A 14,922-nucleotide genomic window follows, 5' to 3' on the forward strand; every position below is an offset into this window, starting at 1 on the left:
CTTAATTGCATGCAATCTCCACCAATTCGCACAATAACAACCAAGAAATTCACACTACAAACATAATTAACCATATTCACATAACAACCAAAACAAAGTACACAACGAACATATTCACACTAACAACCAACGTATTCTACATAACATAATTTTCGTAATTAAACGACAATTTAGGCTATTTTATCAAATTAAAACAACAATTTCATCAACAATATCAACAATTTCATCAACATTTTCAACATTTTTACCAAACATTCCCACAATTTCATCATAAACTTTCTTACTAAACTAACATCAATTTAGGGCTTTTATACTAAACTATTATCAAATTACAACAAACTAACTTAGAATTATCAACATAATTATCAATTTACATCAAACTAACTTAGAATAATCAACAACATTATCAAATTAAAACAATGTACTATATAATTATCAAACTAACCTAGGTTTTAAAATTTTAAAAACAAATAAGTGAGAAGTACCAAAAATGTGATTATAAAGAAGAGGAGAGGCGCGGCGGCAGCAGGCAGTAGGCGGCGGCGACGGTGGCAGGCAGCAGCGGCAGCGACGGCAACGGCAGAGCTTTGAGGAAGAGAGAGTTTGAGTTTTTAGTTTTGAGGAAGAGTGAATGCATTGCGTCTGCCTGGAAGAATATACCAGGCAAAACCGCTGACTGAGGCAGCGTGTTTCTAGTATTAATGAAACGCTGCCTGAGTCAGCGTTTTAAGGCCTGTTATAGCCTAACACAAAAACGCTGACTGAGGCAGCGTTTTTGTGTATTTCAGTTTTTTTTATTTTTTATTTTGTATTTCACAAAAGACATAATTCAAAACAAATTAAATAAATAAAAATGAGGAAAAACGCTGACCGAGGCAGCGTTTTACCTCAGAAGCCCAGTTTCGTAAATAGTTTGGCCACGCGTCTATATTCGTAAATAGTTTACCAATAACGCTTAGTTTCGTAAAACGTAGTTTAAGTGCTCAAAGTCAAAACGTTTTCCAACAGCAACTTCTTGAATCATCGCCCTAATTTTTTCCATCTTCCTCCTTACACTACTGACTACCCACTATTCTCTCTCCCCCTTCAAATTAGATTATCCCCAATTTTCAAACCCTAATTTCCCAAACCCTAAATTAATCCCACACTATTCTTAACCACATTCAATAGTTCCTGCAATTCAAATTCAGGCGATGTCGACGGTACCTTCATCGTCATCTGCGTCAATTTCTTCGCAGTTTACATACTCAAACGGATCGTATTTTCCGACGCCGTTTCATCTCCAACAAACTCAATACGCTGCGCCGCCGCAACCGCCGCTTCCTGCCGCCGTCCCCGTCATTCCTACGGCTGCTCCCGTCGTCCCTTCAGCGTATCCTGCCGCACCTGGGGTTTATACGCTCTCCCAATTTCAGCAGGTTGTTAAAGATTTTGATTTCAATCTTTTTTTTTTCTTGTGAATTTTTTATGATATTGCATGGTTTTGTTGTCAGTTTTTAGATATTATGTTAAATTGATAGGTTTTTAAGCTTTATTGTTATTTAAAAATTGAAATTTGATGAATTGTTCGGTGTTGAATGTTGTGGGTAGTTGATATTTTATGGAATTGGAACTTATTAAGGTTAGGATTCAATGTTAGGTTTTTCGGGTGGTGGTTATTTTTATTATGACCCGCGTAATTTACGGGTTTCTAAGTTTTTGTCGAGTAAATGTTGATTCAGTTGTGGTTGTCAAACCATTATTGAAACCAATTTATTGAGTAATTTAGTTTACACTCCTTGGGTTAGGCAGCTTAGCTGCATCCAAATTATCCAGCTTTGCATGGGTTTTGTTGTCAGTTTTTAGAATTATGCTAAATTGATAGGTTTTTAAGCTATTGTTATTTAAAAATTGAAATTTGATGAATTGTTCGGTGTTTAATGTTGTGGGTGGTTGATATTTTATGGAATTGGAACTGGTTAGGGTTAGGAAGGCTAGGTTGTTTCAGGTGGTGGTTGTTTTAATTATAAAATGTTAAATTGACGGGTTAGTGGTGGGTTACTAAGTTTTTTTTGTTGAGTAATTGTTGATTTTCCAGTCGAGGAGGATGGAAGAAATATTAGACGGTAGAAAAAATTGAATATTTGAGATGATAGAACGGTTTTGATTTCTGTTTTTGTGCTTTCCATGGCACAAATTAACATGGGAAGTGGTCTTGTATGGATCTTGTGTAGACATTAGAAAATATCGAATATTTGAGAGGGATAGAACAGGTTAGATTTCTGTTAAATTGTGCTTTCCAGGGCACCCATAATCATAGGAAGTGATCCTGTTTGGATTCGCTGTATCATCTACAACGGCTTGCTTGAAGTGCTTTGTGTTAATCATGGAAAGTCATTTGTTGTTTTCAGGTTAAGTTTTGTCTCTGGTCAACACACGTTAGTTTTGTTGATTCCTAATATATAAGGCTATACTTGATTCTTGCTTTCTTTTTTTTTTTTTTTTTTTTTTTTTTTAAAAACCATACGGCAAATCAGTTATTTCCTTATCCATCATATAATATGTGGTGGTTCTCAAACCATTACTGAAACCAATTATTGAGTAAGATAGTTTACACCTAGGAATGGCAACGGATCGGATTCGGGTCGGATGCGGCTAAATCCGAATCCGAAAAATCCGAATCCGAGTCCGATCCGACTCATAATTTTCAGATCCGAATCCGGTCCGTTTATTCGGACCTCCGAAATGATCCAAATATTTTTGTTCTTTTTTTTTAAATGTGTGATATAGCTATAATTGCGTGTATTGTCATACTGAGTAAAGTATAAACATAATATATTTTTTAAAATATGAACTAAGTTGCATAGCAAAATTTTGCTACAAAACAAGCAAGCAATTGTCAAAAGTTATAAAGCATGTGCTCATACTCTCAGACTCGGGTCGGACTTGGTTGGACTTTGCGTAGGGTTCAAGTCCGATCCACCTCCTATTCGGATTCAGATTATTTTATCGGATTCGGACTAATTTTAAACAGATTCAGATCGGATTTTTTTTCTTTGGATCGGATCGGATTCGAATCAAACTCGGATTAAATTGCCATCCTTATTTACACCCCTTGGGTTGGCAGCTTTGGAGCATCCAAATTTCCACTGGCACAACAAAGATAGAGAGGTTTTAGGGGCAGCAAGGGGGTGGATTGCTGCATTGCTTCCCATCCCTCTGTTGAACTCTGCCTTGCTGCTTTCTTCCCATTGCCACCTTGAATTTCTCCTAGCCAATCTTCCCAGCAGTCAACTATGCCATCCTAAATTTCAATGTAGGAATTTTTTATGGTTGGAAAGTTATTTGCTGTTGTTGTGAATTAAATAGAAGTTGAAATGGACAGAAATACAAGATATCGGGTATCCTACCAATAGCTTTAACGATAGATGTAAGCTGACATCTTATTTTGAGGTTATAATCAGACAGGTCACAATGGAAGTTGTTTGGTTGGTATATGAACTCATAGATTTGGGTTAGTTAATATGAAAGAAATGCAGGGATTATGATGAGTTCTTTTATTTTTAAGTAATTATGGTGGAATGACAAGCTAAATTAATGGAAATAGAATTACCTTTTTTACATGAAAAGAGAGAGAGAGAGAGAGCGAGAGAGAGAGTTTTATTATCCAGGAGAGGATGTTTTTTTTAAGAGATTGTGGATACGGTTGGGTTCAACAAGTGGGACATAATGGTAATATTCATATTTATTACTCCCTCCGTTTTTAAATACTTGCTCCATTTTCCATTTCTTGCCGATTTTAAATACTTGCTCCATTTCCTTATTTGAAAAGTTTTATAATATTTTTTCATTTCTCTCAACTAGTAGACCCAACATAAATTATGTTTTATTAATTTCATATTCTCTCTCCTCCAATTCTCTCAACTACTTTTGCTTTTTACAATTTTTTATTCTTCCACCTGCCCCACTACCTCCATATTTTATTACTGTATCTAATTTTTCCTAAAACTTCACGTATAGAGAAATGGAGCAAGTATTTAAAAACGAAGGGAGTAGAAAGAATAGGTCCAACAAACATATGGTATCTCGAACCAAGTTCCAAGAGAAATGGAGCAAGTATTTAAAAACGAAGGGAGTAGAAAGAATAGGTCCAACAAACATATGGTATCTCGAACCAAGTTCCAAAAGAATACTATTTTGGTCTTATTCCTAATTCCAAATGCATACCATTTGTGTTACTAAATGGCTTTTTTGTCTTTTGGGTGAGAAATAGGAGTTGTCTTCTGGTTGAGTGAGCTCTTAAATAGGCAATACTGAAGTAGTTTAAGAGGTTTTTTGTGACTTTTTAGTTGACCATGTATAGGTATATTATATTTGTCTGTTTTGAATGGGATACCAATTTTGGTGTGGATTCAAGGAGATGAGAGTGGACCCTCGTTTTTTGGAGCTCTTATATACAATATGAATGAATATAAATGGTATACTCTTTAATGTGGATGTAATGTCGTAATGTCAATGTTGTCAATGCCATTGATTTTAACTATTAGAAGTTGTATTAGAAAAATTGAAATTTTGGCGTGGCTTCCTCTCCTCTTTCTTCTTCTATGTAATTATGTAATGGTGGATGGGAAAGCCAACCTTTCCCCCTTTTTTTTTTTTATTTTTTAATTATTAATTTTTTTTACGGTAAGATAAGATTTATCGAAAAGTTATATATGTTTGGGTAGTTCAATCGCTTTGTTTGGTGACTTTGGTAGCCATGTCTTACGATGCTTCCTGTCTGGTACATTATTTTTGTGGAGCGATGTGAAAGGGTATCAATGCCTCATTATTATTTTAAACTTGAACCAAACAAAATCATGGTTGTTATTAGCTGCACTGCTGGAGAATCTTTGGGATATATGTTTATAGTATTATTACTTTTGTCACTGTATTTTATTTATAATGTTATTGGTTTATATTACAGGCACATCAGCTATTTCAAAAGGATGCACAAACTATCACTCCTGAAGCTCTAGAGAGTGTCAAAGCAGCTCTTGCAAGCAGTGACATTGAACATAAAGCGGAAACAAAGAAGAAAGCAGTGCCTCGTAGAGCAGCTGGTCAGGCATGGGAGGATCCAACACTTGCCGAATGGCCAGAAAGTATGTTTATTCTTTTCCTTTTCTGATATACCCTGTATTGGTCTAGTTGTATGTTTCTTGGAATCTTGTTTGGGCGCTACCAACCTGTAAATACAATAATCACTTTTGATTTTAATAATATAGAATTATTGTTGCTATGTCATAAAGAATTATTTTCTCCAACTCTACATCAGTGCCTCACCCTCAGACTATTAACCCTCTGAAATTTGGCAGCCCTTGCATTCTGATCTGGACCTGTACACTAATGAATCTTATGCTTATTTGGTTTTTGACTCGTGCATATTTTGGATGTGTTGTCCACAAATTACGACAAAAGAGTACTGTCAGCTGGGGAACGGCCAAATCTATTGAATATATGTTCAGACCATCGTGTAAGCTGATTTGTTGTCACAATTGTAATTGCATGTAGTTAGTATGTAATTATCACTCACATTGTTTTCACCGACTCGCCTACATCTCATTCTTTTGAAGTTTTTCTGTATCCTTATCAGTGAGGATTCATTGTACTTTAGTACCTTTTCTTGCTTAAATTACCATCTATTAGAATCATTTAAGAGCTGTATATTGGTGTGTTAACCAGGCAACAGCTGGGAATTAAACATGGTAGTCTGAAGCTGAGTGATGGTGAGTAAATTCCTGTAAATGCTACAGAGTTCTTGATGTAGCCAGTTCAATTGATGTCCAAAAAATTGGTTCTTTTATCTCTTCTTCCACAGGAAATTTAGGTTCATTCACTGCTGTCACAAGACTATCTTTTGCAGTTTTGCTTGATTGGGTAAATGTGATATTTCAGACTTCTTTGGTAATAGAGTAATCGTGCAAGGTCTGTGTATTCCAAGAAATCCAGAATTTTGAGTTCTTGTATTGCTAATTTGTCTTTGTGTCTCGTGTATGCAATCTTTTGACACATGTTTCTCATGCTGCTGTATTTGAATTTTGTCGCTGACTGATTTGTATTCTTCAGATGACTATCGCCTATTTTGTGGTGACCTTGGAAATGAGGTGAATGATGATGTCTTATCGAAAGCATTTTCACGCTTTCCTTCCTTTAACATGGCCAAAGTAAGCTACTGTATTTTGTGGTTTTTGTCTGATTTTTCCCATTCCCTTGTTTGTGGAAGCGATTAACTAGGTTTATTTTATTTTTTTTATAGGTGGTTAGAGATAAACGGACTGGTAAGACTAAGGGTTATGGATTTGTGAGCTTTGCCAACCCGACGGATCTTGCTGCCGCTCTAAAAGAAATGAATGGTATGTATATCTATATCTAAAATGGTGATGTGGTGTCAACCGTCTTTCACTGTTTATATTTTTTATTCTATTTAAAGAATGTCTAGCCAATTGTGTGATTGCCTGTTTTAAGATTTTCATTTAATTACATGCATTTAGTTTTTTTTTTTTATCTCATTGCTTCCCGTTCTTCGCCGCTCACCGTGCCTGTTGCTAGAATTTGCAGCCTTGCTGCCAGCTTACAATGGGTTTATTTGAATCCATTACTTGATTTGTTTGGCCGAATTGCATAATTGTGTGATCGTTGCATTCAATTCTTAGATATGTTGTGGTTTGATCATGTAGAAACATATTGTCTTTGAATATAGAGTGATGCATTCTGCTTCTTGCCAATAGTAGAGTTGTATTAGTTGGAAATAGTTTGGAATTGTATCTAATTTATCGACAAATTTTTAAGCTTTCACCCTTGTCAGTTTGTACATTGTTTATAGAATCTGTCTCACACAATTTTTTTTTAAAATTTTATAAAATTCCTGTTTGGCAGGTAAATATGTTGGAAACCGGCCAATTAAACTACGCAAAAGCAACTGGAAGGAGAGAATAGACCAGGAGGCTTTGGAAAGGCAAAAGGTAGTGCTTAATTCCTAAATGTTAGGCATTCTGCATTTGGCATTATTTTCTATTACTAACTTAAACTATAATTTATGTTTCAGCACCAATCCTACAAGAAGCCTAAGCTGGCTAAGAAGAGTGTATTGCACAAGTGACTACAAGCAGTATTTTGATGTAGTAAGTTGCTTCTTTTTACTGTTGCTTTGGGATATCTTACTAAGTAACTTAAGCACTACGTATTTGAACAGAATTAATATTGCTACGTTGCTTATTTTATCTTAATATGAAGTACTTTGTAAGTTCAAAGTTCTTTGGTCTCCCCACATTGTGGCTGAATTGTAGTCTACTCCATTTGCAACAACTTTGCTTCTATACCAGATCTTGTCATGTTTATAATTAGTTTAAATTGAATGCCATCAAGTAAATTTCAGATTCTAACATCCATTGAAGACTTGAAGTCCTAAGTGGTTGTGTGTAAGCTTTCTTGGTAGGTTAACACTCTTAGTAAATTAGATTGTTGTCCTTGATTTATTTTTATTACTGATGATCCTATGCCAAATTCTAAGCTAAAATAGATAAGCAAAATTAGTATGATCAATATTGGTTTGATCTGAACTCAGCAGGGTCGAAAAATAGTACTCTTATTTTTTAATAGAAGTCTCAATTTACCCAAAAAACTTGTCCTTCAATTAAAGTTTTGTTTAATCATCTTTTATTTTACCACCTCCGTTTCGTATTATCTGCAACAAACTTGGTTGCATAATCCCCAAAACAAAATTTCTTAAGCAAAGATTAGTAAAAAAGGGCATGTGATTAATTGGATGAGAGAGAAAATAAACACCACCAGTACCCACCTTGTAACCACCCTCTCACCACCACTAATATCTGAAACCCCACCACAACCACCCAAAACCCACCCAACCAACTCGCACCACCACCAATCGAAGCCCCACGTCATCGGTGACCACCAACGAACGTCACCAGCGACCACCAACGAACCGAAACAACCACCTTACCACCTCCAACAAACCGAAACCCCAACTAACCACCTCTAATTTAGATCTAAACCCCAACTTACCACCACCAAGGAAACGAATTGAAATTCCACCTCACCACTGAAACCCCACCTCACCACCACCAAGATCCGAAACACAGCACCGCCAATACCTCACCCCTTATTGGTTAAAAAAACCATCGAACTATACCTTTCCCAAATTGCGGGTCATAATATGATAAAAGTGTGAACGACGACTTTGAAAAGGGAAAAAGAGGCGGCGGCGGCGAACTGGCAAGGATGAGGTGAAAGGGCGGCGACTTGATCTGAGTGGTGGTGGTGGTTTGGTGGTTGTGAGAGAAGAGTGTTGGTGGTGGTGGTGGTTGAGAAGGAGGAGAGAAAAATTGGTGATGTTGGTGGTGGATGTGGTTGTGAGGGAGGAAAGAGAATGTGGGTTAGGGTTTTAATTATGGATAAATTAATTTGGGTTAAAGAGTTAATATGTTTATTGAAGTTAAGTAAAATTAAGTAAGGGTATGGTGGTAATTTTACACATAAAAAATTACTAAAAGAGGAAACTTTTGGTTTGTTGCAGATGTGTAGCATCCATTTTTGGAAAATGTAGATAATACAAAATTGAGGTAGTATTTTTTTTTTAATTTTTTTTTACTCACAACTTATCAACCAAAACCTCTTGTTTTTCGTATTCTCCTTTGTTCTATTAAACTCCAATATCCTTAAATATTGCACTATTTTTACCTTTAAGGAAGTTTCACAAATATTGTACCATACCCATTTTATAAAAACAAATACCCAATTACCATTTGCTTTGGAGTAATACCCAATGAAATGGGCAAGTTTGTATTTTTCATCTCTCTTTTCTTCCACTACCTAGAATGTCTTAATATTTAACCTTTCTTTGTTGGTGTGCAAAAGACAAACAAGATTTTAATTTGGGGATGGAGGGAGTATGACCAATATTTGATTGATTAATATTAAGCCAACTAGTTATGACAATTTCGTGACTTAAGGCGTGTTTTTTTCATTTTAAGAACATAAGCTTCATGCCCAATAAGTTCAAATAAGTTACAATCAGTTCCTATAAGTTCCCCTAAATTCTAATTAGATTGGGTATATTAAGTTCTAAGGGGCCGTTTGGTTCGCAGGGGGTAATCGGAATGGAATGAACAAAGGGAATAAAAGAGAATGGAATGAAAAACCTTTCCAAGTAGTATGTTGTTTGTTTTTAAAAAAAAAAGAAAAGGAATGAGCCACCAGTCCACCACCACACCACCACCACACAATCAACTCATTCCTTCAAATTTCCAGCCATCACCCAGCGAGCCCACCACCTAGTCACACTCGCCGCCCCTAGTCGCACCTCCCCCACCCATCGCCGCCGTTCTTCGCCACCCAAAAACCCTTCCCCTCCCCCCAAAAAACCGCCAACCTAGGGTTTCGAGGGTGGCCGACGGTTTTTACAGGGTGCAGGAGGGATTTCTAGGGTTTTTTGAGGGGAGGGGAAGGTTTTCGGGGGGAGGGGAAGGGTTTTTGGGCGGCGAAGAAGGGCGACGAGAGGAAGGAATGGTGGGGTTATTTGTGCGGTGGGGGAAGGCTTTTAGGGGAGGGGAGGCTTATTGGTGGGCGGCGATGGTTGGGGAAGGGGCGGCGACGGCGGTGGAGGTGCGATTGGGTGGTGGGGGTAAGGTAAAAGGGTGGTGGCTAGTGTGTGTGGTGGTGGTGGAGGGGTGGCTAGGGGAAAGTGAATGCAAAAGGTGGGGGGGGGGGTGGGGAATGACTTTAGAACAATTTTGGGTAAACCCAAAAATAAAAATGGAGAATGGGAATGACGAAACATGCAAAACAAACACTTACAAAGGGAATCATTTCCATTCCCTTTCCCCATTACAGCGAACCAAACGGCCCCTAATTAAATTTGATATGTAGTAATGTTTGAATATGACATTGCTTGCATGCTAATGTGCTTTTTTTTTTTTTTTTTGCTTTGCAGACAACTGGTGTCAATTGAAATTTGAGGAACCCTTATGTTCCTATGATTGGTTGGATATGAGAATAACAGCTGGTCGATGGATACTAAAAGAATAGCAAGATTCCTGTATTTTGTATCCTAGTTTATTTGAATGTATATGTTATGGATCTTGCATTTGAAATGATATAGAAATTGCCTGTTACGCTGATTGTCTGATTGACTCCTACAATTCAGTCTGAACTTTAAAGTTCTATTGTCAATGCTAATACTATGCTTGAATATTGTAGAATATCATTTTCTTGTCTGCCACTCAATAGTAATAACATTTACAATAATTGAAAGACCATTCTAACAGATTGGTTTATCTGCTACGTTTTTTTTTTTATTTGTTGTGTGCGTGTAAGCGTGTTTGCTTGTGTGTGCAAGGATTATTGCTGGTCCAAATTTGAAATGTTAAAAAATAAAAATAAAAATTCTGGTCACTGTCTCACAAGGCAAATCATCATCTATTGTTGTAATTTTTCTGGTCAGTGATTCTACTGTGAATTGTCAAGTCCACTTAACAATTTGAGAAAAAAAACTATACATCTATGAAGACCATTCTTAAGAATAGTAGTTGATAGAGGTGTCCACCGTACGGGTTGTGCGAGCTGGGTTAGGGTTAGGTGGGTTGGGGTTTCATGACCCGACACGACCCATGTAAGGTAGAGTGGGCCGGGTCGTGTTGGGATAGAGAAATTGGACACACCAGGGTTGGGTTCGTGGGTTTGATGGGTCGTGGATGGGTCGAGCTGGGTTCGTGGGTTAGACGAGTCGTGGGTGGGTCGAGCTGGGTTCGTGGGTTACGTGGGTTGGAGGGTGGGTCGAGATGGGTCGGAGGATGGGTCGAGCTGGGTGGGTTAGGGTCGGGTGGGTTCGTGGGTTAGGGTCGGATGGGCCAAATGGCTAAGTGGGTTGTGTGGGTCAAATATCTAAATATGTTTTTTTTAATAGTTTTGAACTTTTTTTTCTGAAATAATATTTTGCACATTTTTATTTTTAAGGTTGTTTAATTTTTACAAAATTAATAATTTGACGGCTTGCTCTTAATTAAGATGCCTACGTATCCTTGTATCACAAAATAAGGAATCAAAACCAACGTAATTCTTATAATTCTAAAAGATTTTCCAAACCTTCAGCTTTGACATCGGGGTCAAGAATAACAGTGATTCCATAAATAATTGGGAATTCACTAAAATAAGTATGTCACTTACATTTCATGCTATCAAGAATAGGATGAAGTCTATCAATTTTCATATGCTCTTCGATGGTGTGAACAACTTTAACACACTCCAATATGACTAAATGGATGTCAGGCTCATAGATATAAGAGAAAATATAAGTTGCATCATCAAAAGCATTTAAAACATCACGAACAAAAGAGGCATTAGTCCAATGACTTTCGAATATTAACTTACTAGGATCAACACAGGTCTCATTGTAAAGTTGGGTCAAAACGTCACGATACTTTATAGCATCATTCAACAAATTGAAAGTACAATTATATTCCAACGGGTAGGGGTATCAATAGATCATTGTCTTTTCTTAAGACCTCTCTCTTTACTCGTAGCCATGTACTTCCATCTAACTGAAAAAGTTTAATTCATTTTATAACAGTTTGATCTAATTGAGTTTAGCAATGGTTGCAACTCACCGAGACCCTCTTGAACAGACAAATTCAAAATATGTGCACAACATCTAACGTGCAAGAGATTACCACCCAACAACAGATTCAACTTAGAGGCATTTTTCAAATAGTCAATACACATTGTGATTGCAGTTATATTATCAAGAGACAAAGAAAAAACTTTACCATTCAAGTGAAATCCTCTTAAACAATCCATAATACGAACTTTGATGTTAAAACCGGTATGCCTTTCTTCCATTGCTTGAAAACAAAGTATATGTTTTTTAATAAACCAATCATCATCCACCCAATGAGCAGTAATGCAAAGAAAAGATTCGCTAAAACAAGAAGTTCATGTATCACTTGTAAAGCTAACACAACCATCAAAAGTACAAAATAATTCAATCAAACCACTCCTATACTTATAATAAGAAGTTTATGTGGGCCGTGCGGGTTGGGTGGGCATGCCATGTGGGTTAGGTGGGTCGTGCGTGCGGGTGGGCTGAGTTGTGGGCCGTGCGGGTTGGGCGTGCAAGGTGGGTTGGGTTGTGCAAGCTGGGTCGGGTTGGGTGGGTTCACAGGCTAGGTGTGTTGAATTAAATGGGTCAAAACAAATTGTGCGAGTTGGGCCGAATCAAACGGGTTAAAGCGAGTTGGGTTGAAATGGGTTGTGTCGAAAATTTTGGACCCACGACACAACCCTGGCTAAACTCGGGCTGTGCTGGGTTGGTACCGAGTTGAAACCGGGTCGGACCCACGTGACCACCAGCCGTGGGGTCAGGGTGGGCTGGGTCCAACTCGGCCCATTGACCACCTCTGGTAGTTGACAATGTGATTTATTTGAATATATTCCTTTCATCCCTTGTAAATAGCCCAATCACAATTGTTTAAGTTGAGTTTTAAGATTTTCCGTTTGATTCATAGAAAATGATATTGGAGATGGAATCTACTTTCTCCATTCAACAAATATTGGAACAACCGTTTTAGGAAATTTCATAATTATTGTAACATTTTCTTATTTGCACATGTATTCTTTCTCTCTCTTTTCATCACTAGTCTCTATCTTTATTCCTCTCTATCTCTCATCTTCTTATAATCCGTATCCCATCCACATGTTGCAATATTTTGGAAACGGAAGTATTATTTTAAGAAAAAATATACGAAGTATATATATACTTCAAACATAATGTGAATTTGGTTAGTTTTGCCTAGATGTTAAGCAACTAACAAAAGATTGATAATCAAAATAGTTTCTAAAGAACCCATGTAAACTTTGACAAGTAGCTCTAATCAAAGTTGAACAAAATTTGGAAGGGTTAATTCCAACTCTGACAGCAAGATTCAGTTATAATTTAAATTTTAATCTACTTTAATTTCATTTTTTCTTTTTTTAGAGGGAGAACTCAACTTTACTCGAGGATAAGAATGTGATCATTGCATGCATAAGTTGATGGTTTCCAACCCTCATTCCTATCTCCTCCACATCTACCTCTCTTTTTTTTTTTTGGTAGAATCTCCCTCTCTTCTACTCTCTTTGTTTCAAAATAATCCAACGTTAAATTTTTAAATAATTATTATACGGTTTTGTTGAAATTTGGCAACCGGACCGAAGTTGGATTGAGTAGAAGTCTATACCAAAAGTCTCCTGCCATTATAACAGAAAATCAAATGTAAAACCATTTTGTGGTCTACTAATTACCGGGTAAATTAATCAGCCAAACAAACAGTTATTAAGCGACTTGAAAACTGTTTACAATGTAGATGACAGCTAATCTGCCTCCTATCTTCAAGGCCTCAATGAAAGAAAAAGAAAACAAAGGGCCTTCATCTAAATAGAATGGACAATATTTGATATAAATTTTCTAAAAAAATTTCCTAATCACTATATTTAAAGCTTACTAGTATGTTGTATAATATTTAACCAACCTGTGTTAATGGGTGAAGATGATAGGCATATATACAGCAGCTATTGAAGAGACCAAAAAAAATGAAATCTTCCACCTTATGGATGCTTCTCAACAATCCCCCCCCTCAAAAAATCAAAAAGATTGTGCTTCCTCGAAAATTTATGTCATACCATTCGCAGAAAGCCACGGACTTCAACCAAGAATTCAAGAAGATTTTTTCTGAACCTTTGGTGATTAATACGATCCAGTGTGGAAGAAAGCTGGTTAGAGCTAGTAAGAGCATGTAATGCATTTGTTAGTCTGGTCTGGAACGCTGGATTTGTTTGTTTATCTATCAGCTCACTGCATAACCGCTGAAATAGCAGAAAGTTTTAAAGATTAGTAACAGCAAATACGTCCAAAGAAGATTTAGAAGAGTAGCTTTGCCTCAAAACAAATCAAGTAGCATAACACAAGTTTTTGAGCACCAATACAAAGATGATTTAACATGTGATAGGGGTAGAAAAACCATGTTCCCATCATGCAGAATCTAGTCCAAGCTGATTTAACACAATTTTCATTGTCCTCGCTCATAAAAATCCTCACCTAATTTACCACACAAACCACTAAATTATCATAATTTATACTCCTATTTGTTGTTTCTATTTGGAACATGGGTACAAACCAAGGAAAAGTGGATAGAGATTATATAAATTGTGTTAGTAGAACGGAAGGAGTATCAAAATAATGTAAAGTTAGTAGAGTTAGTGTCATAAGTAACTAGCAATTAAGATCATCGGTATCTTTTAATATTTATTTTCACTTTTCATCAGCCATTAAGACAGGTCATCATTTTGTGTTTGAGAAATGCAAAATTTTTCTGATAATTCAATATATCAATAGAGATCGAAGACAAAGCCCAGCCAGCAACTGGAATTATGCTTGTAGCAAGACAAGAGCTCTACATACCCCTTATGAGTTATGAACATATGAGACCAAGATATCTAGAATATATAAACTTCTATAGTACACAGCCACAACAAACAGACATCCAATATTTCAATACCTTAAATGGATGAAATGAATTGACGCCAAATTTGATCTCAAAAAAGGTACCAAATCCTTCAATAGTAATCTTAAAGTCTATAATTCATATTTCAAACTTGGCCTCAACTTTGAGTGATTTATGCCAACCACAAAATCTGCAGATATGCCGGGACAGAGTTCAATGTGCTATAAGATGAGATGGTTACCTGATATAGACTTGGCTCACAAAGAATTAAAGGAAGGAGAGCATCTGCTGCTGCACTCACCAAGTCAGTGCTAAAGTCCCCAAAAAAGGAAAAGAACAAAAAGAAAAAAGGTGAAGTTAGAAAGTCAATGAAATGCCCAAAACATGTCAGAAAAAGTAAAAAAAACAG

The 14,922-nt window shown here is 36.7% G+C and overlaps 2 protein-coding genes across 4 annotated transcripts in view; one reads left to right on the top strand and one right to left on the bottom strand.

The window, feature by feature from the left end:
* The first annotated feature begins 1,002 nt into the window (after positions 1–1,002).
* LOC110704558 (RNA-binding protein 42-like) lies at positions 1,003–10,303 on the top strand. Its single transcript, XM_021882364.1, has 7 exons — positions 1,003–1,418; positions 4,946–5,123; positions 6,088–6,185; positions 6,278–6,374; positions 6,898–6,983; positions 7,067–7,142; positions 9,971–10,303. Exons 1-6 carry the CDS (start codon positions 1,194–1,196, stop codon positions 7,118–7,120), a joined length of 738 nt encoding a protein of 245 aa, XP_021738056.1. The 5' UTR covers positions 1,003–1,193; the 3' UTR covers positions 7,121–7,142; positions 9,971–10,303.
* A 3,019-nt stretch (positions 10,304–13,322) lies between these two features.
* LOC110704559 (exportin-4-like) overlaps positions 13,323–14,922 on the bottom strand; it is a 33,947-nt gene continuing 32,347 nt past the window's right edge. For all 3 annotated transcript variants that reach the window (XM_021882365.1, XM_021882366.1, XM_021882368.1), the window contains 2 exons: positions 14,755–14,824; positions 13,323–13,875 (listed from right to left, as the gene is read on the bottom strand). In XM_021882365.1, coding sequence (XP_021738057.1) covers positions 13,687–13,875; positions 14,755–14,824 — 259 coding nt within the window. In that variant the 3' untranslated portion in view covers positions 13,323–13,686. The remainder of the gene's footprint in view (positions 13,876–14,754; positions 14,825–14,922) is intronic.

Source organism: Chenopodium quinoa, unplaced genomic scaffold (assembly GCF_001683475.1).
Source record: "Chenopodium quinoa cultivar QQ74 unplaced genomic scaffold, ASM168347v1, whole genome shotgun sequence".
NCBI classification, from domain to species: domain Eukaryota; kingdom Viridiplantae; phylum Streptophyta; class Magnoliopsida; order Caryophyllales; family Amaranthaceae; genus Chenopodium; species Chenopodium quinoa.